At 42.0% G+C, this 24,725-nt stretch overlaps 2 protein-coding genes across 3 annotated transcripts in view; both read right to left on the minus strand.

The window, feature by feature from the left end:
* Positions 1-15,688: 15,688 nt before the first annotated feature.
* PHLDA1 (pleckstrin homology like domain family A member 1) lies at positions 15,689-16,144 on the minus strand. Its single transcript, XM_056846515.1, has one exon. It carries the CDS (start codon positions 16,142-16,144, stop codon positions 15,689-15,691), a length of 456 nt encoding a protein of 151 aa, XP_056702493.1.
* Positions 16,145-22,394: 6,250 nt separating this feature from the next.
* NAP1L1 (nucleosome assembly protein 1 like 1) overlaps positions 22,395-24,725 on the minus strand; it is a 32,630-nt gene continuing 30,299 nt past the window's right edge. For both annotated transcript variants that reach the window (XM_056845903.1, XM_056845902.1), the window contains exons 13-15: positions 24,411-24,443; positions 23,312-23,362; positions 22,395-23,196 (exon numbers count right to left, since the gene is read on the minus strand). In XM_056845903.1, coding sequence (XP_056701881.1) covers positions 23,161-23,196; positions 23,312-23,362; positions 24,411-24,443 — 120 coding nt within the window. In that variant the 3' untranslated portion in view covers positions 22,395-23,160. The remainder of the gene's footprint in view (positions 23,197-23,311; positions 23,363-24,410; positions 24,444-24,725) is intronic.

Below are 24,725 nucleotides of genomic sequence, written 5' to 3' on the forward strand. Positions count from 1 at the left end.
CTTGGACTAACAGTACTCTGTATTATTAAAAAGGTAAATAAAGTATAATGTTATCTTTAGGGGTACACATGATTTCCATTCACCAGCTTCATGTATGAAGGCCGCAAGCCTTTTTATCACTCAGAGTGGGCAATTACATCCATGCTTTTGAAGCTTCAAGGCTAGATAACTATTATGTACTGTATATGGAAGTGCCTTGAAAGCTTTGGAGGCTGCTGCTAATGCAGTATGCAGCAAAAAAGCTCTACGTGCCAAGTCGTATGTTATTTTTTGAACATTAAAATGCTAGATGCTGCAGACAGTGAAGACTGTACTTTAGATCAGGATAAATGTGGCTTGAAACAGGTCTCACTAGCAGAATTTTATTTTCCCTGCTAATTATATTCATGTTAAAAGACTGAGCTTCATCAACAAAGAAGCTTGGTCAGTCTAACATTTCCATGAGATGCTTTCATTCAAAGGTGTGTATTTTCACTTCACAGCTCTGATTGGGGCTTTGCACAATCAACTATAATCAAGCCTCAGTCCTTCCTTGATCTGTCGTTGAATTTGACCCCTAACACAGTAGAGATGAAGTTTCAGGATGGCCAATAAAACCATAATTGGAAACACCTCATTAAACAGGCAGAAATGTCACAGATAGTTAACAACAAGCTCAGCTATTCAATTTTATTTCCTATAATCTTCCTCTGACCTACTACTGTAGGGAAGAATGGTAAAGTGAAATTACCAGCTCCACAGGAAGATTTTGCAAAATTAAACTGTAACTGGCAACTAGACAATACTACTTTTTAAAAACAAAAGCAGAGCATTAGTCTTTGAGAATAAGAGTATATTTTTATTGGACTAATTCTTGAAGTCTGTACTGTTCTACAAGCTTTCAAACTGTGCAGCTGCATTAATTCTTTATCAGTCATTTATGTTCAATTGAAAGAAAAAAAGAATAGCTATAGTTATTATGGTTATCAACTTACAATAATAAACATTCAGGACAAAAATATTAACTGAGCATATGGATAAACCTGAAGTTCATGTATGGATCAATAAGTTACAAGATGCTCCCATTCCTAAACAGATAATTGCCCATCCATTGAGCAGGTATCAACTGCTCCCCCTCACCCCTGCGTTTAGGGTTGCCAGCCTCCAGGTATTAGCAGATCTCCTGCTATTACAACTGATCTCCAGCCGATAGAGATCAGTTCACCTGGAGAAAATGGCCACTTTGGGAACTGGACTCTATGGCATTGAAGTCCCTCCCCTCCCCAAACCCTGCCCTCCTCAGGCTCCACCCCAAAATTCTCCCGCCGGTGGCAAAGAGAGACTTGGCAACCCTACCTGCATTCAATGAATAGAACTGAAAATAGATGCTATTCCATGTCTGGGCCTAAAACGGATAAATGACAATATTCCAGATATCTTGCTGTAAGGAATGTATCTCATAAAATTGTATCTCTTAAAATAGGCTGTAATGTTTATTTCTTGACAGAATTAAAATGGCTTGCCTGTCCAAGTTCCAGCTTGAGTTCATTTAAAGAAGAACTGTGCCCTTTGTTAGAGATGTGAGACTCCCCCACCCCAGGGAAAAGAGAAGAGCTTTCAAAACTGATACTGAAAGAAGAATGAAAGAAGTCAGGAACAGCTGAGAAACAGCCCTACCTGTGGCCTGAAACAGAAATCTGGTAACTTCAGGATTATTCTGCCGACCTCTTAATTAACTACTGTATAGCTAGGTTTATATCTAGGGAAACATGGTTGTGTTTATTGCTCATTTGATTTCCCTTTGCTCAGTAGCTGCCAGAAAACATTTTGCTCAATGTCCCCCCCCCCTCTTTTGAAATAAATGACTGAAAATATAAGTAAAGTTAAAATTTCCCTTTTCTGAAATGTCTACATAAAATCTGGACTTTGTTCATGCTTATTGGAGTTCAAAGAGAAGGTGGGGGAGACTCCTGCCTGACTCTGAATAGCTCTCAGAAGTGAGATTCTCAAGGCTTTTCCTGCATTCATGTGATTCAGAGGAGGTGTCCAGTCCTCATTTTGAAAAAGAGTTTTTTATAAGACAAAAATAGAGGGCCTAGGTCCAGATGACTAGAAAGGCATATTTGTGATTCTTAATCTATTGGTGTTTGAGGGAATAAAGCTAGGGAGGTCAACCCCCTACCAGGCTTTAGCAGTTTAGAACCTGGGTCAGCTGAGTAAATGGCACATCCCTTGTGGTTGAACAAGGTGCCTGTGGGAACCATTTTCCCACAGCATCAGTTACATGTTGTACTCGATTCATGTAGAAGAAGAAGAGCTGGTTTTTATATGCCGATTTTCTCTACCTTTTTAAGGAGAATCAAACCGGCTTACAATCTCCTTCCCTTCCTCTCCCCACAACAGACACCTTGTGAGGTAGGCAGAGCTGAGAGAGCTCTAAGAGAACTGTGACTAGCCCAAGGTCACCCAGATGGCTTCATGTAGAGGAGTGGGGAATCAAACTCGGTTCTCCAGATTAGAGTCCACCGCTTTTAACCACTACACTACATTGGCTGTAGGTAGGATGGGCCAAGAAGTAAGGCAGCCTTATGCAATCCGGCTGTCCCACCACTTATTGATTCAACAGGTGAGCTTTGCTCAACCTATAGACATGCCTACTTGTGTGTCATCACTGTGACATGGTGACAATGAAAGCAAGTGCTGATTGTGCACTGAGAGCAATTAAAATCCTTACACTGAATAGAAAGCAGATTGAATTCCCATGGAGTGAATGGACACGATCCTTCTGAAAGTGCAAAAGAAGGGAACTGGAAATGATAATCAATCTCAATGTTTTCCTGGGTCTCCCGGGCCATTTCATCTGATAATGATAAAGGCCCCTTCTAGATAATAATAGCCAGCAGTCTTTAAATTAATTACTGTGAACGTGTCACTCTGATTCCAGAGAGACGACTCCAAAGGATGTGTTTTTAGGAGTGCGGCCAAGTTTTCTACTTATGTTAATTGCCATTGCACAAGAGAAGACCAAAGGTCCTGCAAGCTGCAGTCCTGTGAGGCCTTCCTGCATTAGGATTTTATGGCAAGTCAATGCTGATTTGAGGTGTGTTAAAATACACCTGACCTGTATCATCCACCCAGGGAATCCTTGCAGGCCACGGCTACTTGAAGAAAATCCTGTTGCCCTGGTTTGTCTGCTTCCATTTCCCAAATGTGCAAGGGCAACAATGGCTATTTTCTCTGACAGATCATTGCCTTTGTGAAGACGTGATGTAGCTTGGGTTGCTGTACGCAACACAGAGCAACCGACATTCCAGAAATAATGGCACATACACTATGTATCCATTAGGGAAAGAGTTAATTGTTTAAAAATATTTATAATGTTGAAAACTCAGAAGTCAGAAGGAAGAAGAAAATACACATGCACACATACAGTGAAACACGTTTAATTGTGTGTAGAGCTGATTTTGCAACGTATCTAGTAATAAAAACATTTTGTGCTCCAAATTTTTGTATAGCCATTTTCATTTCTTTATCATCCAAGTGGCATGTTGATTTGGTGTACATTTGGATTGGAAATGGGGGATGACATTTTAATGCCTCCGACTGTAAGATCTACTTCAAATATTATTTAAAAATCAAACACATCAGAGAGAGACAGAGAGAGAGACAGAGAAAGAGAGAGATTAGCTGGGTCTCTGCTGTGCTAGTTTTCTATTTGGAGGAAGGGTGGTGGTTGTTTTGCCCAGAGGAGTAGTTTGAAGTGGTACAATCTATTATACCACCTCAGTAGGGTTGCCAGGTCCCTCTTCGCCACCGGCGGGAGGTTTTTGGGGTGGAGCCTGAGGAGGAAAGGGTTTGGGAAGGGGAAGGGAGGTACTTCAATGCCATAGACTCCAGTTGCCAAAGTGGCTATTTCCTCCAGATGAACTGATCTCGTATCTCCTGGAGATCAGTTGTAATAGCAGGAGATCTCCAGCTATTACCTGGAGGTTCGCAACCACCTCAACCATCTCATACCACTGCATGTAAGCTTATTCTGTGAATACTGAATACTGTGGTCAACCTCTTAGACAAGACCATTGATTAAGGTTCTGGAGGTAACCATGAAATGCACCTGTACAGCATAAAATGTATTGCGACATACCTAATTTCCCTGAGGGGTGGGGATTTTCAGGGGCAACATTTACCTAGTTTGGTACCCTTTGGAGCGGAGAGTACTGAAGATATATGGCATTTTGGAGTATTTGCTTTATTTACAGATATTCAGGTACGGCACAGGTGGGGCACTTCTATAATCCTAGCTACTACCACTGTCAGATCCTCAAAGAGATGGAAAGAGATCTTACCTCTCCAAAGTGCTTCATTCTCTCCAAGCAGAGTCCATCTGCCTCTCTCTCTTTTCCAGTATCAGTACTGTGCTTCCTTTTCACACTCCCGCACATAACTTCTGCCTCCCTCCAGCTAGCCATGAAGCTCTTCTCTTCCAGCCAGGACTGGCATTTGAACAAACCCATTTCCTGACACTTGAGCCACATGAAGGAGGCATTGGTGGCATCAGTATCTACAGTTGTTAAGTCACATTACCATTCCTTTTGTTGTGGGCTCTGATTTCCCCCAAGGTGTGCTACTTTGGGCCAAGCCAATAGGACAGACCCACGACAAATTCCAAGCTTGTTACACTAGGAAACTGACTGAGATATCGTAGTTCACATGAATGGCAGACCACTCAGTCATTGTTTTCTGTCAAGCGATCTTGCCATGATTCCCCTGTGGTTCCAGTTGCTCAAAGCCGTTGCTACTTTAAAAAAACACGCACACGAGAACTCAAGAATATGACAGCTGCAAATGCAAACCAGATTACACCTTAATTAATACCATTCAGGAAGCCATGTTTGCAGCTGCAAAAGGAACTGACTAATCCAGACTCTCTTCATTCCTTTAATTGCTTTTAAAAGCTATGGAAAGGATGCTGCTCTTCAAGAACATGAAGCATATTTGTCATTGAAGGACCTTGCTCCAATTGTCATCCACTGCACAATTTTTTATTATTCTTTTTTTAAAACAGCAACAACAACAACAAAACCCTAAAGCTATATATAACATTATTTTCCTACGAGGAGCTGCAAACAGGCAATTCAAAATTTACCTCTTCCCATCCACAAGCAAAATGATGCTAAACACATTTGCTTTGCAATATCAGAGTTTAGGATGGAAACTCAAGCTCTAATAGTATTGCCAATTCATTTTCAAGGCCAAGCCTATCGCTGTTTGTTTAAAACTCAAGTTCTTCCCTGGAATTTTACTATACTCACTTACACATCTAGTACACAACAGAATAGTACAGAGACTGTGCATGCAGTTGTGGCAGTTAACAACACTGGTATTCAAAAGGGACGAGGACATGTCTGACATTTTCTAAACCTATGCACAGAGAAATATAATTAAAACAGAACAGCCATTCTTCTTGTGCTCCCTTCTCTCAGACAATGCAGAGAAAGCATGAAAGGCAGGATAATTGCAGGCTAGAATGGTATATTATGTTCGCTGCAAAGGTATTATTGAAAGGACATGCCCCTGGATGGTGATCCTCTGTTGTACATTCTAATAGGGTTGCTAGCATTGCTCCAGCAAATACTGTAAGATTTGATGGTGATGCCTAGGGAGGATGTGATGTCATTTCTAGGCAACACTTTAGGAATTTCCCCTAATCTTTATGGTAAAGACTATAGAGACATGGGGAAATTCCTAGACTATCAATATGGATGCCATTTCCTACCCATTTGCTCTAGAGTGGGGGATTGGGGCCAAAGGCAGGCATTTACCCACTGCAGGCAGGCAAATGGCAAGCCCACATCCCAGTCATAATGCTTAGACATACTTACAGTGTGGTCCTCAGCCACCCGATTGCTAAGATGCTTCTTAAAAGAAGATTCCCTCAGGATCCCCTCTTGCATTACCCAGACCTAATTTGCATATAATGTGAAAGAAAATCACATGACTTGCCTAGAGTTGCCATATTGTGGTGCACCAGGCAGGGATGCCAACCTCCAGGTGAAACCTTGGGATCCCCCAGAATTACAGCTCATCTCCAATCTACAGTGAAAATGGATGCTTTGCGAGGTGGACTCTACGACATTCTACCCCATTGAGGTCCCTGTTCTCCCTAGGCTCCACCCCAAAATCTCCAGGAGTTTCCCAACCTGGATCTGGCAACCCTATCCTCCATCTCCTGGGGGTGGCCAGGGGCACCTGGCAACCCTAGTACCGGTTTTTATTCAGAATCTGGACCTGTTGTTTGATGTTTGTTTGGCCTATTAGCTGACCTGGAGTCCCAGCTTTTTAAAAAGGGAGAGAGGGAGAAAGTTCCTGGGCCTTCTATGTAGGAAGAAAGAAGGCAAAAAGTGAATATAGTTTTCTGTTTAATTTATGAAGTGGAAACAGGACGGTTCCACCTTCCTTTTGTTTTGTCCACTGAAAGAATTCATAGCTATGATTGATGGAACCTGCAACAATTGCTAGCTCCATTTGTGATACCTACTTCTTAGGCTCTGTCTTGTAAAAGGAAGGACTTTTAAGGTAAATTATCTAAATTTTCAACTTATTAAAAATAAGCAGCAATAATGTAATAAAAAATGAGTATCCTTAAAAACTATAAAAGGGCAGTGTATATAGGCCACTTTTTGCAGCAGAAAAAAAGGTAACAGACAGCTCTGAGTCATGTCTTTTTTGAAAGAACACCATTACCTATAACCCGGTATTTTATACTGAGGTTAGTCTTGGTTTGTAAATTCTTGGTTTGTAAATTCACTCTTTGCAAGGTCTGTCTCTGTTTTATCTGGCAAATAGCCGTAAATAAATTATTAATATTAGTCACCGTTACCATCATAAGAAAGTTTCAGGGGGTAGCCATGTTGGTCTGCAGTAGAAGCGCTAGATTCAAGTTCAGAACCACCTTAGAGACCAACAAGATTTTCAGGATATGAGCTTTCAAGAGTCAAAGCTTCCTTTGTCATATACAAGTAGGAACTGAGGTCCCTGAGTCCTTATATCCTAGTCAGAAAGTGGGAGGAGTGGTGCTAATTGAGCTGATGACATTTTGCATTGTATCTTTACTTCTTTGCTCCCTTCTTAGCAGCACCCCTTCACATTCTGACTGGGATGCAAGGACTCAGGAATCTCCATTCTGATTTGCATCTAACAAAGGGAGTTTATACCCCAGAAAGCTTGTTGGGCTAAACTAGCTCATCATAAGAAAGACATGCCACCTCCACATGTTGGTCCGTGTGCTAGTTTACTGGGCACTAAGCGAAACCAGTTGAAAATTTCACAAGGAAATCTGTGTTAAATGGAATATCACTACTGTGACAAGCTTCTGAGACCATTCTTTCACCTTTTGCGTATCTTTTCACAATGAAAAGAGACAGATATGCTTTTATTTTAAATGAAAGCATGTGTCTTACCTCTTCTGGCATATTTTAAAGGTCATCAGGTCCTCAAGGGATCATTTTACATTGTTGAACTGAAAAACTACTTCTGTTTACTTTCACTTCCCGTATCAGTCCTGTGAAGCACATTGCACCAAATCTTCTACAGGATAATTTTAAAGATGGCAAATGTGACTTTGTATTAATAAGAAAAGAGTAATTGGTCCATGCTTGAAATGAGGCATTTACACAATGCCACCTCAGAAGGCCTGAAGTGAAATCAGATAAAAGGTGATGTGGTGTGTCCATGCCAGCCTCTCTCCTTGCACTGTGTGAATTGGTCTATATACACCACATGATTCATTGTCTCTAGGCCTCAGCCTGAACCACTGTTTGAATTAAACAAGAAACTGTTTAAATGAACCAGTTTCTTGACACCAGGTGTGCCTTCACCTCTGTAAGGACAGTGTCACACATAGGTCATTTGTGCATGAGTACTTTCACTCACGTTTGCCCCCAGTCTGTCTCGGTTGTTCCTTGAAGTTATGCATGAGTTTAGAGATGACCTCACTGCCAGCTCTCACAAATTCTGGGACTTCCCGTTCCTCTATTAACCCGATTCTTCCATCTCCCCTGAGCTCAGCTCGGGTGAAATCTCCATGCTTAAGGCAAAGCGCAGGACACAGAAGCTTGTGAGAGTGATGTTTCTCTCACAGACAGCACTACAGCCAATTACAAAGCAGTGTATCAAAGGGCAGGCATTAAAATGCTTCCTGCTTCCTCTGAGTTCTTTCTGAGCAGAATAAAGGATTTTAGAAACAAGGGCTGGGTCCCGTCCCCCCCACCCCCGTTCCTTTTAGAAAGCCGTTTTTAAAAAATGCTTTTTATGAGGCAAATGAGTTTTGTGTGGGGGGACACACTTTTCTCTCACAGTAAGCACTACAGCCAATTGTGTGTGTGTGTGAACTGCCGTCAAGTCGCAGCCGACTTATGGCGACCCCTTTTGGGGTTTTCATAGCAAGAGATTAACAGAGGTGGTTTGCCAGTGCCTTCCTCTGCACAGCAACCCTGGTATTCCTTGGTGGTCTCCCATCCAAATACTAACCAGGGCTGACCCTGCTTAGCTTCTGAGATCTGACGAGATCAGGCTAGCCTGGGCCATCCAGGTCAGGGCACAGCCAATTACAAAGCAACATTTCAAGGGACGGGGACTCAAATGATTCTTGATTCGAGCTTGGAGTCTGCTGGTGCATAGATTCCCAACAGGAAAGTGTGGGTCCAGCAAGCAACGAACTTCAGGGAAAACTCCCGTGCATAAACGATGAAGTCACAGTGCAAGGTTTCACTACGAAGACTGTAGGTGTGACTCTCTTCTTGCTCCAAGTCTTTAAAAGCCACTAGGTATTAAAGGTTAGATGGCACATGGGAAAGCAAGTTCATCCTCTTTGCGACAGACAATGAAGGAAAGCCATTCTGAATATTCTGGCCGGTGTAGGTTCTGTGATCACATTTGAAATGCAATATAGACAAAAACTCTTTTAATGCACTTGTGTGAAAAATGCCTGAAGAAGTAATGATATCAGAGTAAACACCGGGCAATTAGTTGAAGCAAAATAAGTGTGGAGTAAATGATGAAACCATTAGTAAACATTCATCAGATCTCTGAATATCAGTGCTGGAAGCATGTTTATCTGTGATTTGGGAGTACTGCACAATTGCTGAGCTTTAAAGTGGCTGTGATTAGTTTTCATTGAATGGGCTGCTTCTGCTTCACTCCCCCACCCACCCCCACAAAAAAATTATTAAAGTGGAGCATTATCTTCCTGGCTATTGTTACAGAGGCAGATAATGATAACGGGGAAATGTGGCAATCAAGTAGCTCTGAGTACTTCACAAGTTACATTTGGCAGAATGACTTCATTGCCTCCAAGTCTGCTACAAGACTGTGATGATTTGACTCACAGTTATGCCAGTTCCTTTGTAAGGTTGCCAGCTCTGAGCTGGGAAATACCTGGAGATCCGGGTGGGGGGTAGAGCCTGAAGAAAGGAGTTTGGGGATGGGAGGGACCTTAACAGGATATAACACCATAAAGTCCACTCTTCAAAGCAGCCATTTTCTCTACAGGAACTGATTTCTGTCGTATGAAGATGGGTTGGGAATATCAGATCTTCAGGCCCCACCTGGAGGTTGACAACCCTATTCTTTGGCTATGGAGAATGCAAAATTAAGAGAGTCTTAATTTTGCATTCTCCATAGCCAAAGGATAGGGTTAGGGTTAGCTCTGGACAATTGGCATTCATTTTATATGAGTCAATGTAGGCTGAAGTCAGTCAGACCACTATTACTGGTGGTAAATCCATGGTAAGCTAGTGATGTTACCAAGAACCAGTATTAATTACTGATTTATTTAGTATACTTCTATTACACTCTCCAGGAAGCCTGCCTGGGGTGCCCCTCACTCTTGACATCTGGGGGGCGGGGTTGACCTTCTGAATTAATGTCACATGGTGGCATCTGGGCATTTTCTAAGGCCACCTGTTTATGGTTGTATTATGATGTTTTTATTGATGCTGCTGATGTTTTGATGTTGATAGTTTTATGCATTGTAATGGTTGTTACCCGCCCTTAGCCTGGTTTGCTGGAAATGAGGGTGGGCTATAAACTTGAAAAATAAATAAATAAAATACTAGCACATAAACCTTACATCCACACACTTTCTGGCACACCAAAACAGTTGAATCTGCCCTTCTAATTCACTTCTCTGGTTAGTACTACATATTTTAACAATTTCCCCAGTGAACAAAAGATGGGACAGTTAACTCTGGCCTATAGCCAACCACATTTCACAGAGGGTGCAGAGATTGCTGCCTGTTTCCCCCTCCTGCTGCAAACCTCCACTATGCTGTTCTTGAGGGTCTGCTGGCCCCTCCCAGAAACATTTTGGTGAGCACAGCGGGGTTGTAGGAATCAGCAGGAATTGCCACACTCTCTTCAGGATACTTCAGGGTGCTGACGTTTTCTTAACTGAATGTTGGATTCGGGATTCAGGCGGTTATTAACGAAACTTCCATTGAAATGGTTAATCTAAAACACTCCCAATTCTCAGCATTTCTTCTTCTAGTCTCTCTCTCTTAGAAAGTGCTCTAGGAAACCACAGTCTTTCACTGAGTTCCCTTAAAACTCAAAGCTACTAACTTCTAAGGCATGACCTCCACGTTGAGTGAAATCAAAGAAAAATAATTTTGCATGGATGTGAATGAGCTTTACAGCAGTCTATTAAAGGTTTCCAAGCCTAGAAAAATGCTTTCAGGCTGCCCCAAGTAATAATATTTTCACTCCATGTCAGCAATGCATTTCAATAGACACTTCTTTATTTGAAATGGAATGCATATTGAAAAATAAATCACATCTCTCAGAAATCATTTGAATCGTATTTACACATATTTGTTTGATAACACTCATTTCAGCTCACAATAGGATATGCCAGAAAACATTTGGTACAGCACTGCAGTTAATTTGCAAAAGCCATTATTTGCATACCATAAACTACAGAAGGGTTGTTTCTTCCAAAATGTAACAGAAAAAAACACTGGATTTTCTTTTCTTTTGAATACTAAAGGCATCTTCTCAAATGCACTCATGGGCTTATTTTTACCCACAGAATAATCCATACCATACAGATGCAAAGGTTATTTTTTTTCACCAATACCCATTCATTTCTAGTGGCAATTACGAGTTGATTTTTCACTTGTGGCAAATCATGTGGGAGTCTGTTGGTAAATAGCCATTGCACTTGGCTTCATTTATGTACCAGTCTTCATCATGATGAGCACCATAAAGAATAAATAAGCTTAAAAGGGTGAATGAATAATCCCTCCAATAGTTAACAAGTCACCATAGTCTGAATTTCTTTGGTGAATTTTCGCCTTTCTTTATGAGCAGGTTTGTGTACATGGCACCAGTTTTTCATGGTGATAGAGAATGTAATCTGTAAACCAATTTGTGGACTATATCTTGCACAATTAAGTATTTTCCTAATAGGCACAATTAAACAGGAACTTTTCCTGGACAGCTGTAATTGTTATTTGATTTCCAAGACACCTCTCTCAACCCTAAGTATTTTATGTCTGTATTCCCTTGTGAGGTTCAGGTTACATTGGTTATGAACCTCAAGTGGGATTTATAGTGTAATCCTAGGCATATCTACTTAGAAGTAAATCACCTGGGTTCCTAGTAAGTGGACTAAAGGTTGGAAGGTAAATCTGCTGCTCTTGTCAGTCCACGTCAGGCCTCTGCTTTATTACCTAGAATGTACTACAAAGACTGTTTTTTAGCATCAAAGGTTCGTCAGTGTCTTCAGTTACTCCACTGGGAATTGAGTTTAAATTCTACATGTAAAATGAAGCAAAGCCCAATAAAAACTGCACAGGAAAGAAAAATAGCTACCGGCTATTTAACTTCACACAGCAGAAATATGTCAGGGCCAAAAAAAATCATTCTAGATGGCAGCGAAGTTTGGCCTTTAGAGAGCCACTCAGCTGAAGACGACACACAGCAAGAATGATTATCCCAGAGGTCACAGCCACAGCATGTTTCCCTCATACAGTCCATAGTTCCCCTACATCCTGTTCTAGGGTTGGCGCCACAGTGTTAGATCTTTCCTTGTAGGCGATCCCTATAACCAGTTATACACAGTACACAAATAACTCTTCAGGAGATAACATGGCTAGAATTTACAAGATTTGAGCAGGCATCAAAAGTTCCCCTCAAAAATAGGCAGTCTGTACTATGACTGGAGATTTCACCCCCCTCGCCGCAATATTTTTCATTACAACAGTATGCGTTGTAATACCAAGAAACTCAGAATGGATTTGAATATTTTGGTCCAAATCCTACTTCTGGAACATTAAATTTCAGAACAGAGGTGGAGGCTCTAGTTGATTTGGGCAGAGAAACAAAGGAGAGTAAAAATTATCATATAACCCCTATTTCCAACTCCATCTGTGTCTTTGGGTGATTATGAAAGGTTTCGTTACATTTTGGATAATACCACATAATGAAGCTAGGAACACTCACATCCTTCATCTATAGTCTATACTTGTGGTCACTAAGAGCTACAGCTGGAATCTTAAAAAGAAAGTTATTCATAATCAGCCAGGATTAGGACTCAGAGGACTGAATTGAAATATGTGATATTTCAAGGTACACCAGGACTGTCACTAATCTGAGGTTAATGGGGATAAAACAAGTGCTTTTCTGAAAATCAGACATGAAAGAAGGAAAAATCACATGGTATTCGTCAAAAGAGAACAGCTGGACCAGGTATCATAGCAAGATTGCAACTCTTTTTCTCTTATTCAGTTAAAACACACTAGAAACCTTGTATCCGAATAAACTCGACATATGTTTTTAAAGAAACAAAGCTATTAGAAGCCACACTTGTGCAATATTAAGACTTAAAACAGTTCAGTCCTGTGCAGACTTACTCCAGTCTAAACTCACTGAAAAGAAAGAGTTTAGACTTCCATAACTTTTCATAGGATTACACTGTAAACAACATCAACATAAATATGCCAACCAACACAAATATTTCCGTGGTTGAAATCTTCTGTTTCCTTAAAGGCTTCATTATGCTTTGTGTTTTTAAATACTCATTTCCTTAACATTTTTTTTTACTTCAATGGACTTAGATGATGTAACTCTGCTTAGGATGGCACTGTAAGACATTTACCAGATGGGACAATTTGAGTGTGGAATATCAGAGGCTTATAGTGATCGAAACCAAATCAAGTACAATAAGTTGGGAGCAGCCTTATGCAGGACCACTAAGAAATAAGTCCCATTTTATTCAACGGAACTTATCACCAAGAAAGTGATTTTAAGATTGCAGCCTTTGAGAAACTGTAGAAGTCGGGTCCCAAATTTAGATAAACAGTTCTCAGTATTTGTGTACTAGTAAAATATATTTTAAATTCAAATCTATCCTCCTTAATAGCCAATGAAGTTGAATTTCCTTAGCATGTGGATGGAACAGGAACCCAAGTAAAGTGGCATACCCAAGTGTCTTGACTATTAAATACAAAACATAATACTCTCCAGATGGATATGTAATAAAAATTAAAATAACCTAAAGATCAAGGTCCAAGTTATTGCTTTCCTTGGAAAAGAAGCTCTTCTGCATTATGATTGTGAAAAAGACGGTTGATGCACAGGAATATACTTCATACATTGATTTCATCAGTCTTTCACTTGTAGAAATGAAAACCAGTGCAGTGTATGTGAAAAATGAGATGGGAAGTTCACTTTGGGGTAAATGTCTTCACTTCACTTGCATCTTCATTTTCCTCCTGCCTCCAAGAGTAGCAATATATGCAGCCAATGCAGGTATGCTCTGTGTATGATTAATTTCTAGATGGCATACATTCAGAAATATTTTGCAATCAATTTAAAAACCTAATAAATAAATATTAAAAAAAAACATGTCAGAATAAAAATGACAGTGCAGTGTGTGTCCTTTGGGGCCCAGCAAGTCAAATAATCCTCATGAGTAGCAGTAATAACCTAAAGGAGTTGAAATGCTTTCCCAGAGCAGTGATGAACTGTGCCAAAAATGGGAAGACTCCAGCCGCTCCCCCATGGTGCTGTGCTCCTTCCATTTGTCAAGTTTGTGATCAACCAACAAAGGGTCCACCTTACTTGCAGATGCCTTTTGGATTCAACCTGTAAGAACACAATACAAAGACATCAACAAGAGACATCCTTACTGCTTGCTCCTTTAAACTCAACAGCACATTGGCTCTCGTGAAGTATCTTTGCAAGAGGCAGCAACCTTAAAAAAGCTTCTTGCAGCAGCCAACACAGCTAGCCTTAGCTCCCTTTATCCAACACTACCCCCAGGGCTGATTCATCCTCTTCCTGTACAGGCAGACAGCCCCAGCTGCCCTTGGGCACAAGGACAACCATAACATATTAACCAGGTGATCTCAGGTACGACCGGCACCAATTTCTGAGACTGCAGTCAGCCTTTTTCCAGCCCTCGTAATAACAGGACTGCTACCAGCCACACACATGGGTGCCGGCTTGCCCGTTCAGGTTCCCTTCCTGACAGCACGCCCAGTTGGGAACTATTCAGAATCACTGAATCTATTCAGAATCAGCTGGTCTACTCTGCTGATTTATAACCCCTAAGCGGAGGCAGGCAACAGCAAACCACCTCTGAAACGCTCTTGCCTTGAAAACCCTACTGGGTCGCCATAAGTCAGCTGTGACTTGAACACACACAAGATTCTTGGATGGTACTGGGGGGGCGGGGAGGAGAAAAATCACAGGACTGGAAGTGGCAAGCACCGAAAGACGGGCACGGGCTGGAAAGGCCACAAAGTGGGCCAGCGCTGGGCGTGCTCTACAGTTCCAAAATTAAGAGGCAAACAGGTCACTCTCCAGCCTGTCCGCCTAACTACACGGAACTCATGCCACAGAAACAGAGCAGATCCTGCGCAGGCAGTAAATCGTGCAGTATTATTCGTAGGATAAATAAGGGGAAAGGCATGGTACAACTCATGGGGGGGGGAGAAATGAACATTTTAAAGAGGTGCCTCACAGGTTACCCTTCACAACGAAGAAACGGTTCCGTGTAGAAATAGCCACGAAACCCCCACCCCCAAGATCATCAAGCGCATCCATCACACAGAGATCTACGGACAACACCTTGGGTGCCCACAGGAACACACGTGCGTTGATCTCCATTTGTTCCTCCATGTAAAGATGTAGGAAAAGGGCAAGAGTCCAGTAGCGCCTTCAAGACTGACAAAAATATTTTCTGGCAGGGTATGAACTTTCGCGAGCCACAGCTCTCTAAATGCAAAAATATTTTCTGGTCGGGTATGAGGTTTCGTATGAGGTGGCTCACGAAAGCTCATACCCTGCAGGAATTTTTTTTGTGAGTCTTGAAGGTGCTCCTGGACTCTTGCCCTTTTCTACTACTGCAGACAGACTAACACGGCTCCCCACTGGGAACGATCTACGTAGGGAAAGCGTAACGCGTGAAGCGGCCGGGAACCGATTCGGAAAGCAGGGCTTTCCCGAGGGGGCACACCAGCCTTGCTGCCTCTGCAAAAGGCAGCTGCGGGGGGGGGGGGTTGCAGCGGCGGGGGGTGCATTTGAACTGCACGCAGGGCTCCCCCCCCCAGCGGTCGGGGAGGCTCTAAGGGGGGTGGGGGGGCCGGGGCCCCAGCTGCTGGGGCAGGGCGGGTACCTGAGGCCGTCGTCGCCGGGGGGTGGGGGGCTAGGCGGAGTTGGAGGCGCTGCGGAGGCGGGGGGCGGCGTGCTGCTGCTGGGCGAGGAGGTGCTGCTGCTTGTGGCGGGTGGAGCGGACGGCCAGGACGGCCTGGCGGTTCTTGTAGCGCACCAGCTGCAGCGTGATCTGGGCGTTCCAGCCCTGCTCCTGCGCGCACCGAAAGTCGATCTCCTTGCCCTCGGCCATCACCACCGTGAAGTAGACGTACTTGCCCTTGCGCTCCACGCAGTCCACCGTCTTCATGGTGGAGAAGGGCAGCTCCTTGGTCTTGGCCGCCGCCGCCGCCTCCGCGCCCGGCGGCTCGTGCGCGGGCGGCTTGGGCGGCACGAGCAGCAGCCCCTCCTCGGTGAGGATGCAGCGCTTCTTCTTCCAGAGCTGCAGCAAGCCGTCGCTGCGCTTCTCCAGCACGCCTTCCTTCACCGGCGGGCGGCCGCCTTCCAGCATCCTCCCTCCCGCCGCCACCGCCGCCGCCGCCGCCGGCAGAGTGCCCGCACGACGGGGGTCCCAGGGGCGCTGCAACCCGCCAGCTCGGCTTCCCCCGAGCGCGCCGCTGAGAGCCGCGGCCCGCCTCGCGCCGCTTTTGAACGCGGCTTCCCCGGCCCGCAGCGACGCCCCGCCCCGCCCCGCCCGGGGGAGGGGCGGAGAGAAGGCGGCCCCGCCTACCAGGCAGAGGCTGTCCCGGGGAAGACCCGCGCTCCAGCCTCATGCAGCGAGCGAGGGAGGGAGGGGCGGGACTCGGGTCCTGCCCCGCCTCCCGCCCCGCCCCGCCCCGCTCAGAGCACAATAGCAAGAAAGAACAAAGCGCCCGTCGAGCAGTCCGCGGGAGCTTCCCACCGCCGCCTCTGGCTCCCAGCTCCCTTTGGGAGCAGCACCGCAAGGCAGCGAGGGAGGACACGCGGCGCCCCCCCTCGCCCTCAACCTGTCCCCCACAAAGGCAGTGCCGCTCTTCCTTGCCAAAAGTATCGGAGTTGTCTAATGCGCGCGCGCACACACCCACACCCACAAAAGGGAGGGGAGGTCACAGAGACCACCGGGCACCACAGACGTGAACGTCGCCCATACAGGTCACCCATGACCGACAAGTCCGTTTTTAGCGTATTGTTTTACTTTGAGTTACTTGATGATCTCCAAGCGACAGGGTGGGTGGATGTACTTTTTTTCCAGTGGTTCCCAACCTTTTTTTGACCAGGGACCACTAGGACTTTTTTGTTCGGTGCAGGGATTCCAAGGTTCAAAATAAAAATTCCGAGGATTTGAAAATAAACTTTAATCATAACTGTTAGTTAAACATTAAACTTAGAATAATATTTGAATATATATTTTTATAATAGAGAATTTTTAATTGAAAATATTAATTTATTTTGGGTTTATAACTTCATTTCGCGGACCTTAATTTAGCTCTTGCGGACCCCTGGGGGTCCCCGGACCCCCGGTTGGGAACCAGTGTTTTAGACCAAGCGTAGCTTGCACATTCCCCCCTTTTAAGACCAAGTGTAGCTTACACACACACTAATCCATTCTGTACCTTGACATGGAAGTAACCCCCAATTTACTCATACTCACAGGATTACCCGAATATTCATATGATTACCTGACATAGGAATTGGGTCAGACACAGAATCCAATAGGAAAAGCCTGTTACAGTAGAATGAGCTGGATTATTTAAGCCTACAGGTGCCAGCATTGGAAGTCTTTTCCTACCCAATAAACATCCTGCCAAAAAAAACAAAAAAAAAAACTATGGTAGCTGGTAGCAGGTAGGAAGGTTCTATTTGCAAGACCTGAGCAAGGCTGTCAAAGATGGGACATTTTGGAGGACATTGATTCATAGGGTCGCCATGAGTCAGAAGCATGAGTTGACAGCACTTAACACACAAACACAGGAAGATTCTATCCTCTTTGCTGTGCTAGCTTTCTATTTGTTAGGGGGGCAGGTGTCAATACACAGGGGAGCAGTCCAAACTGTGATCCTCTACCATGGCAATGTATTCTGACACCTCATTCTCAAAGGATTTGAAATATGCTCCTCCACGTTTTCTTGGAATGCTAAGAGTTGGCAAGAAGTAATTTCTGCTTCCTCTCCACCAACAGCTGGTTTGGATTTTAACGCACTAGACTGTCCATATTCTTACTTCATCACTCCCATTTATACCATTTCAATTAGCACTTATTATAGGTTATTATAAAGGCACTTTACACAAACATATCCAAGTGTGCAAGAGCTCATGCCTCTCCAGCAGCTGTCCCACAAAGCTAACTTCTACCCAACGAACATAAAAGCCAGTGTTAAGATACATGAAAAGCCCAGTCACTAAAGAAACTGCTACAGAGGATACACCCATTTTTGTTACCACATACTTCTAGTTTGTGAAATGATTTATGAAAGGAACCAGCAATTAGGACTTTTTGTAATATCAGGAAAAAGTAGTCCTAAAGACATATAAAGGGTTTTCTTTCTTTTTTAAACGTAAGTATCAGAAGCCAACCAGGTTATTTGTCCAGAACTACCTGGGGGTGGTGCAGATAACAATTCCAGTATCTGGCTAACCATTTTTATCCTCCCCTTCCTCCAAAAAGCTCAGCAGATGCTGATTAGAAAGCAGCAAGGCGAGAGAATGAATCATGCTGTTCTTCCTTGGAAGAAGGGTGGGATGTACATGTGATAAACAATAAGGAAGCTCCATTAATGGGACGTTTTAAAACTAAGTTCTGACACTTGAATGTGACTTTTTCACAGTATCACATCTAATGTTTAATACATCGATACACTTTAGAGCTATCCATGCTTTAGTTTATAATCTCAAACTCAACACAGGAGGAGATTAAGGGTAGTGAGAGGAACAAGCATTCAGTTCAGTGACATGTCCTTAAGCTAAGGGACAAACATATACGAGATGGATCAATCAGTGGTCTCCCACATAGTTACAAGGGAGTGGCCATGCTGGCCTGCAGTAGAAGAGCAAGATTCAAGCCCTACTTCTGTTGGATCTGCAAGGACCTTGGATGGACAAACAAAGGATAGGGGAAGGGTGGCAAACACTAGTTCTTCTATATTTATCCAGGGCTACAGTGGACCTAGTTGCTTCATGTTGTATAGGATTAATGTTTCCTTCTTGTAGCCACCTTGAATCAATGGAAAAGCAGGATATAAATGTTTGACATTGAAGACTGGAAAGGTAAATCAGCAGAATATGCAGTGATGACGGTGACAAATCAAATAAAAGATTCAGTGAAGAGTTCCTACAAAAATGGGAACCATATTTTGTATGTTTCATAAAGATTATATAAATAGAAACTGTTATAAGATTGTATTGGATGTAGCATTTTTTGAAGTCAATTATTATATGAAAATCTTAAAATCTTTATATTATACTGGAGATAGTATTTAATTCTCGTTAGAATGGGCATGTAGGAGCAAACGATAGAGATGATTTGCTTCGATAAAGATTATATATTTAGAGATGAATTGCGTAGACCAAGATCATATTGGTATTATTATAATTAAGGAATAATTAAGGAAACAGTTATATTCATCCAAAGATTGTCTCAGTATTTATTTTCAAATTTATTGTATGATATGATTGTGCCACACATTTTGTATTGTTTGTATTGTTTTGTTTGTATTTTATTGAATTAGAAAATTTAAAAGGTTATGCCCCCCCCAAATAGACCAGTTACCTTTTGAAGCACTCTGAGATACCTAAATACTGAACAATTCTTACTATACAGTTACATACTTCATTGAATGATTGGTGCAGAGCAACACTGCATTCACAATAGTCTCCTATGCCACTTAAATGTATGTACTCAATGTGCAGCATACAATGAGTCAGCCGTTTGTTTCCTTAATACGTAAAAGACTAGAAAGACCCTTAAGTCCTACTGATGCCTTATACAGTTTACAAATTTCTACGTACACTTCTACACCAAACTGTGTAACTGCATTTGTAGTTCCTTCTGACACAATTAGGTGTTCTTTTACAACATCTGAGTAGCACAGAATACTAGTTTTAGTAATCCTGGCTGCATCTTTGCAGTAACATGTGGACACACCAGGCAGATAATTTGCTACTGTAAAACTGTGGCACACAGATGCCCTCTAGTGTTAAGCCTAAGCTCTGGCTCCATTTGTGCTTTGCATAGTAATGTAACACACTGCTCTCTCTCACATCGCTTGGCCTTTAGGCCTCCACAGACACTTCCCCCAACCCCTCCTCTATTTTTAGTATATACACATTCAGATAAATATTTCATAAATCTGTTTAGAGCAAAAACCTAACACAGAATCAAAGAATGTTCAATTTTAAAAAGTGTCTATATAGGAAAGAAACAGAATGGGAAAATGAGAGGTGCCTATATATACACACTGTGTTTATTGTGCAAGAAAATTCAGAGCACCTTCAGTAATTAGGACATCTGTTCTCATACATACTGAGTCATGAATTGAGGAGAGAGCGCATTCATACAATGGGCGATCTCCTGCACTCCCTGCTTCGTCTACTTGTCAGGCATCCACCCCCCAACCTTAGTGGTTAATATGTAAAAAACATTTTTTTAAAAAAAAATATTCCACAAGTTAAATATTTATCATAGTATTTATTGTATAGTAATCACATTTCAAGGCTTAAGAATTCATATTAACCTGGCATATGAAATGTGTTGGAATTTCAGAGTGGATAAAATTACCAAACTAGGAGCTAAGAAATGCTGATAAACCTGAACTGAATTCCAATTTTTAATGGTTTGACTTCCTGCTTTGTTCACCTTTATCTATGCCTTGCCCAGGCTTTTCCTGCAAAATAATATTATAAAGACTGTGCTAATTGGTTCTTGTAGGTTATCCGGGCTGTGTGACCGTGGTCTTGGTATTTTCTTTCCTGATGTTTTGCCAGCAGCTGTGGCAGGCATCTTCAGAGGAGTAACACTGAAAGACAGTCTGTCCTTCAGTGTTACTCCTCTGAAGATGCCTGCCACAGCTGCTGGCAAAACATCAGGAAAGAAAATACCAAGACCACGGTCACACAGCCCGGATAACCTACAAGAACCAATGAACTCTGACCGTGAAAGCCTTCGACAATACTGTGCTAATTGTTCACATTAGTTGGAATACAGTATTAACTAACCTCAGGCAAAGTTGCAAGAAATGTGTTCCAGCGTGTAAGAAGTTTTGAAGGAACAATTTAAAAGCTATTTAGGGAGGAATTATTGTTAAACGAGAGTGAGCTTGTACCTAGGATGGTACCTTAATTTCTTCACCTCACCCCACCTCTTCTCTCCAAAACCATTAAAGCTCTTCCCAACTAGTCTGTCTGGTTCAACTGAAACAGTTTCTGCAGCCACTTCTGCTCTTATATGTCACTAATTCTGTAAGCTTTGTTCTTGCTGTACATAGTTCAGATAATAGCCCTGAGTACCTCCACAAACATGGAGAATTCCAGGAGGAAATAATTCTTGGTCACAGTAAGATCCAAAAATCTAATGACCATTTCCTGAATGTTTACAAAGACTACTGATTTAAAGACACCCCCCCCCCCCAATTAAATATTGGGAGAAACAAGACAATTGTTACCAGATAGCTAAAATTATGTTTGCTGCTGCTGCTGCAGTGCTTTCAGTATAAAAAACCTCTGCCTCAGCAGTCAAATATGAGTGACAGTTCTAGAGGCTATGTAAAAACAGCCAAGATCTAAAGACCCAAGCAACTGTGTACAACTCACTTTGACTTCTATGAGGATTTTCCGAAAGCCTCTGGATTGTAACCAACATGGTTTAAAAATAATTCTCTGAAGAAACATTTGATTATTGAATTTATTCCAACAAAATTATATAACAAAAAATCATTTTCCATGCCATAAAAATGGGTAAACCTCTAGTCTTTACAATGAGTTAAGACTTGTTCTGAAACTGTGGCCAGATTTTTTTTAAGTAGTATGTCCAATTTTGAAAATGTCAATACCTCTTCCACATCTGGTTTTAGAAAGCCCCAAGGTAACTGGGACACATCTGAGCTTGTCCAACACCAAAATTGACGCTCTAATAAAGGCTGGGAGACATCAACTATATTTTTCCTTGTTCCATCGTCTAAAGCTGAACAATTCTAAAAATGTTCAAAACTGACCATGCCAAAATTGGAAGATAAAAATAAGTTCTGCTTTTGTCGATGTTTGTCACTTTATTGCTGGTTGAGGCACTTCTGGGGATTTGGCTGAAATGGCCCTTAAGCTTGATACATATACCTCTGTGAAAATGTAAAAAGACTTGGTAGAATGTCTTTTAAGGAGTTACTCTAGACCTTTACCATCTGCTCAGCATGCCAGACAGCAGAACCCTACCTATATAAAGCCTCATTCTAGTAAATGAAACCAGGGCCTCTAAAAAGGACAAGTAATGGCCTTCAAAGAAAACTTGTTTGATACGTTTATCAGCAGTACACAGCTGTGTTCTTCTAAGGCCATAAAGATGTCAGACATTGTTTTAATCAAGCTGTAAGAGGTTGACAATGAACTTAAAAAACCAGAAGCAGCAATGAAAAACTGGGGGCAACACTAGAAATCTGTTGGAAAGCCCTCTGAAATCCTTTATGCGAGGCTTACAAACATCAACATGAATTCTGCAAGAATACAGCCACTGCAGGCATTTCCATGGTTTGGCCCGGTGCTTCTGCTGGACTGGGTGCCGTTTTAGCAAACGCTTACCACAGCTCTTAGGCTTGTTACAGGGGCTTTTGTTGTTGTTAAAACAAGAAAAATATATTCACCCAGGGACACAACTAATTTCTGAAAATACTAGGTTTATTCACATCCCAGTGATAAACAACCTTATTATGATGTCTTTAGTGTCTTTTTTTGATTTTTTTGAAATTTTTTGGAGGTCACTGTCACAAAATACAAAACCTAGAGCAGAAACAAGCAGACAGTTATGAATGTTCAGTGTGGTCTTGATGGAAATTAACAGATTATATGGATGTAATGAAATTCAAAAAAATGCATCCATCTCCTAATTAGTACAAGTCACTGCCATTTCTATAACAAAGTAATGAAGGCACAGCTAGTGCAAGCAGACTTACACCCATTTCATCTACTGGGCTGAAAAATACTTTGGTTGGTTCTTCGGGAAAGGATCTTCTCTAAACAAATATTGGTCTCCATCAACAGTTCTGATATCTTCACAGCTGCAGTCTAATAGCTACATGACAACAGACTTCACAAGAACCAAACTATATATAGCAATGAATTATCTATTCATGCTTTAGGGATTTACTGCATTCTACATATTGGCAGAAAAGTACTATTAAAATGCTAGGTACGAGGAACCTACATTTTAAACTGGTTCTGTCAGTTTGTTTTAACAAAATGTTCACTTAATTCTACCAAGATACAAAACATAAGGCTGTAAGTAACTAATAGTTGTGTTTAGGCTATTACAGTGCAGATAATCCTCAAGGCCACATACACACTGTTTCACTGCTGCTTGCATTCTGCTGGGTTTTGATCCTTCTGTTGAAGAAAAAAAGACATGTCAGTGAGAATGCAGCAGGTGTGCTAACAGGAGCTTGTATATTTCAAAGTTTCTGAATGCTATTGTCAAGGCATGTACACAGGGATCACTTACTTTAGGATCATAATCGGGATCATTTTCTTCATCTGCTTCCTCTTCCCCCTCCTGAAACATACAAGCTACATGTAGCAACAGTACTTTTACTTGAACTTTGTGTTGTGTGGAGGAAGTTTAGAGGATATCATATATTTGTGTCCCATTTTCCCATGAAGTGTATGAACTTAAGCCAACTAACAAACTAAATGTACATGTTTATAATTAGTCACAACTACCTGGGGCTTGGAATATGGATAATGCTTGAATGTGTGTCAAGTATCACCATTCCTCTAGACATTTCTAAACTGACTCAATATGTGGTATTAACATGTTGCATGTGCACAGAACACACAGCTAAGTGAAGCCTATTTTTGTCTCAGACACCAGTTGCAGCTCCCACAGTACTAGACACACACCCCCCAATACCAGGTGGTTTTTCAAGGCACCAAACTGAAAGCCAAGTCAAGCCAAGGGAGTTGTACAGCCTTAAAAGTTTAAAAAATGCAATCCTTGAACTTGCCTGATAGTTTATTCAAAACCCTTTTTATTATTTTCCTCGTTGCATTTATTGAACTTCTTAGCTTATGATGAAATAAAAAAGTGGTTCCTGAAAGACTAAGTGTAAATGCATTTCATGCTTACTTTTAGGAGCAACATTTTATTTCTTAGCAAAAAGAGGAAAGAAAATATTGAGGGGATATTGAAGACCTTTGCATAAGTCATTGGCTACTAGGTCAAAAGGTCCTCTGGAGCCTAGGTTAATGCTCAAGGATCAAAATCTTCTCTTCCCCCCCATCCCAAAGCTTCTCTGAACTTGCCCATTTGCGGAGCTTTAAAAATTATCCTCCAGAGGCTTTTGCTTAGCTGCACAAACGGCAACCATCGTGTCTGGGATTAGTCTGAAAAAGAGGCTTAAGCCAATAGAACATTCTGGATTTCTGCAGACAACTATTTTACAATGTACTTTAGCTTTCAGAGTTCTCAATATAAAGGGGCTTTTAAAAATATTTGATAATGTCATTGTAACTGGCAAGTCAATTGCAATAAAAGAGTGGGGGCAGGGGAGAGCAGAGTTTGTTCATTGCTAATGTTTAAATTTGACAAGTTTGCAACTTACCTCATCATCAGCCTCCTCACCTTCTTCATCATACTGGGAAAGAGGGAAAAGGGGGGTCAGTGCAACAGAATACAAGAGGCCGCTACACAAACCAGTCTGAGGACTGCAGCTATTTCTGTAGGTCTAATGCTAATCTTCACACAGTTAACATTTAGTAAGAATATTGGGAGCTTCTACATCTTTAAAAGCATATCCCTGACTATTTTACAGCTTCAATTTCTTTTTTTCATCAGGGCTACAAACCTAGTTCAAATTTGGACAGAACACTGGAGCTCTAGTGTAAAAAAAAAATCACATCAGACAGAAGATTACAGG

This window comes from Euleptes europaea, chromosome 3 (genome assembly GCF_029931775.1).
Source record: "Euleptes europaea isolate rEulEur1 chromosome 3, rEulEur1.hap1, whole genome shotgun sequence".
NCBI classification, from domain to species: domain Eukaryota; kingdom Metazoa; phylum Chordata; class Lepidosauria; order Squamata; family Sphaerodactylidae; genus Euleptes; species Euleptes europaea.

What these genes read in the sequence shown, in the direction of transcription:
- PHLDA1 (XM_056846515.1), bottom strand. Translation starts at nt 16,144, where the DNA reads ATGCTGGAAGGCGGCCGCCCGCCGGTGAAGGAAGGCGTGCTGGAGAAG.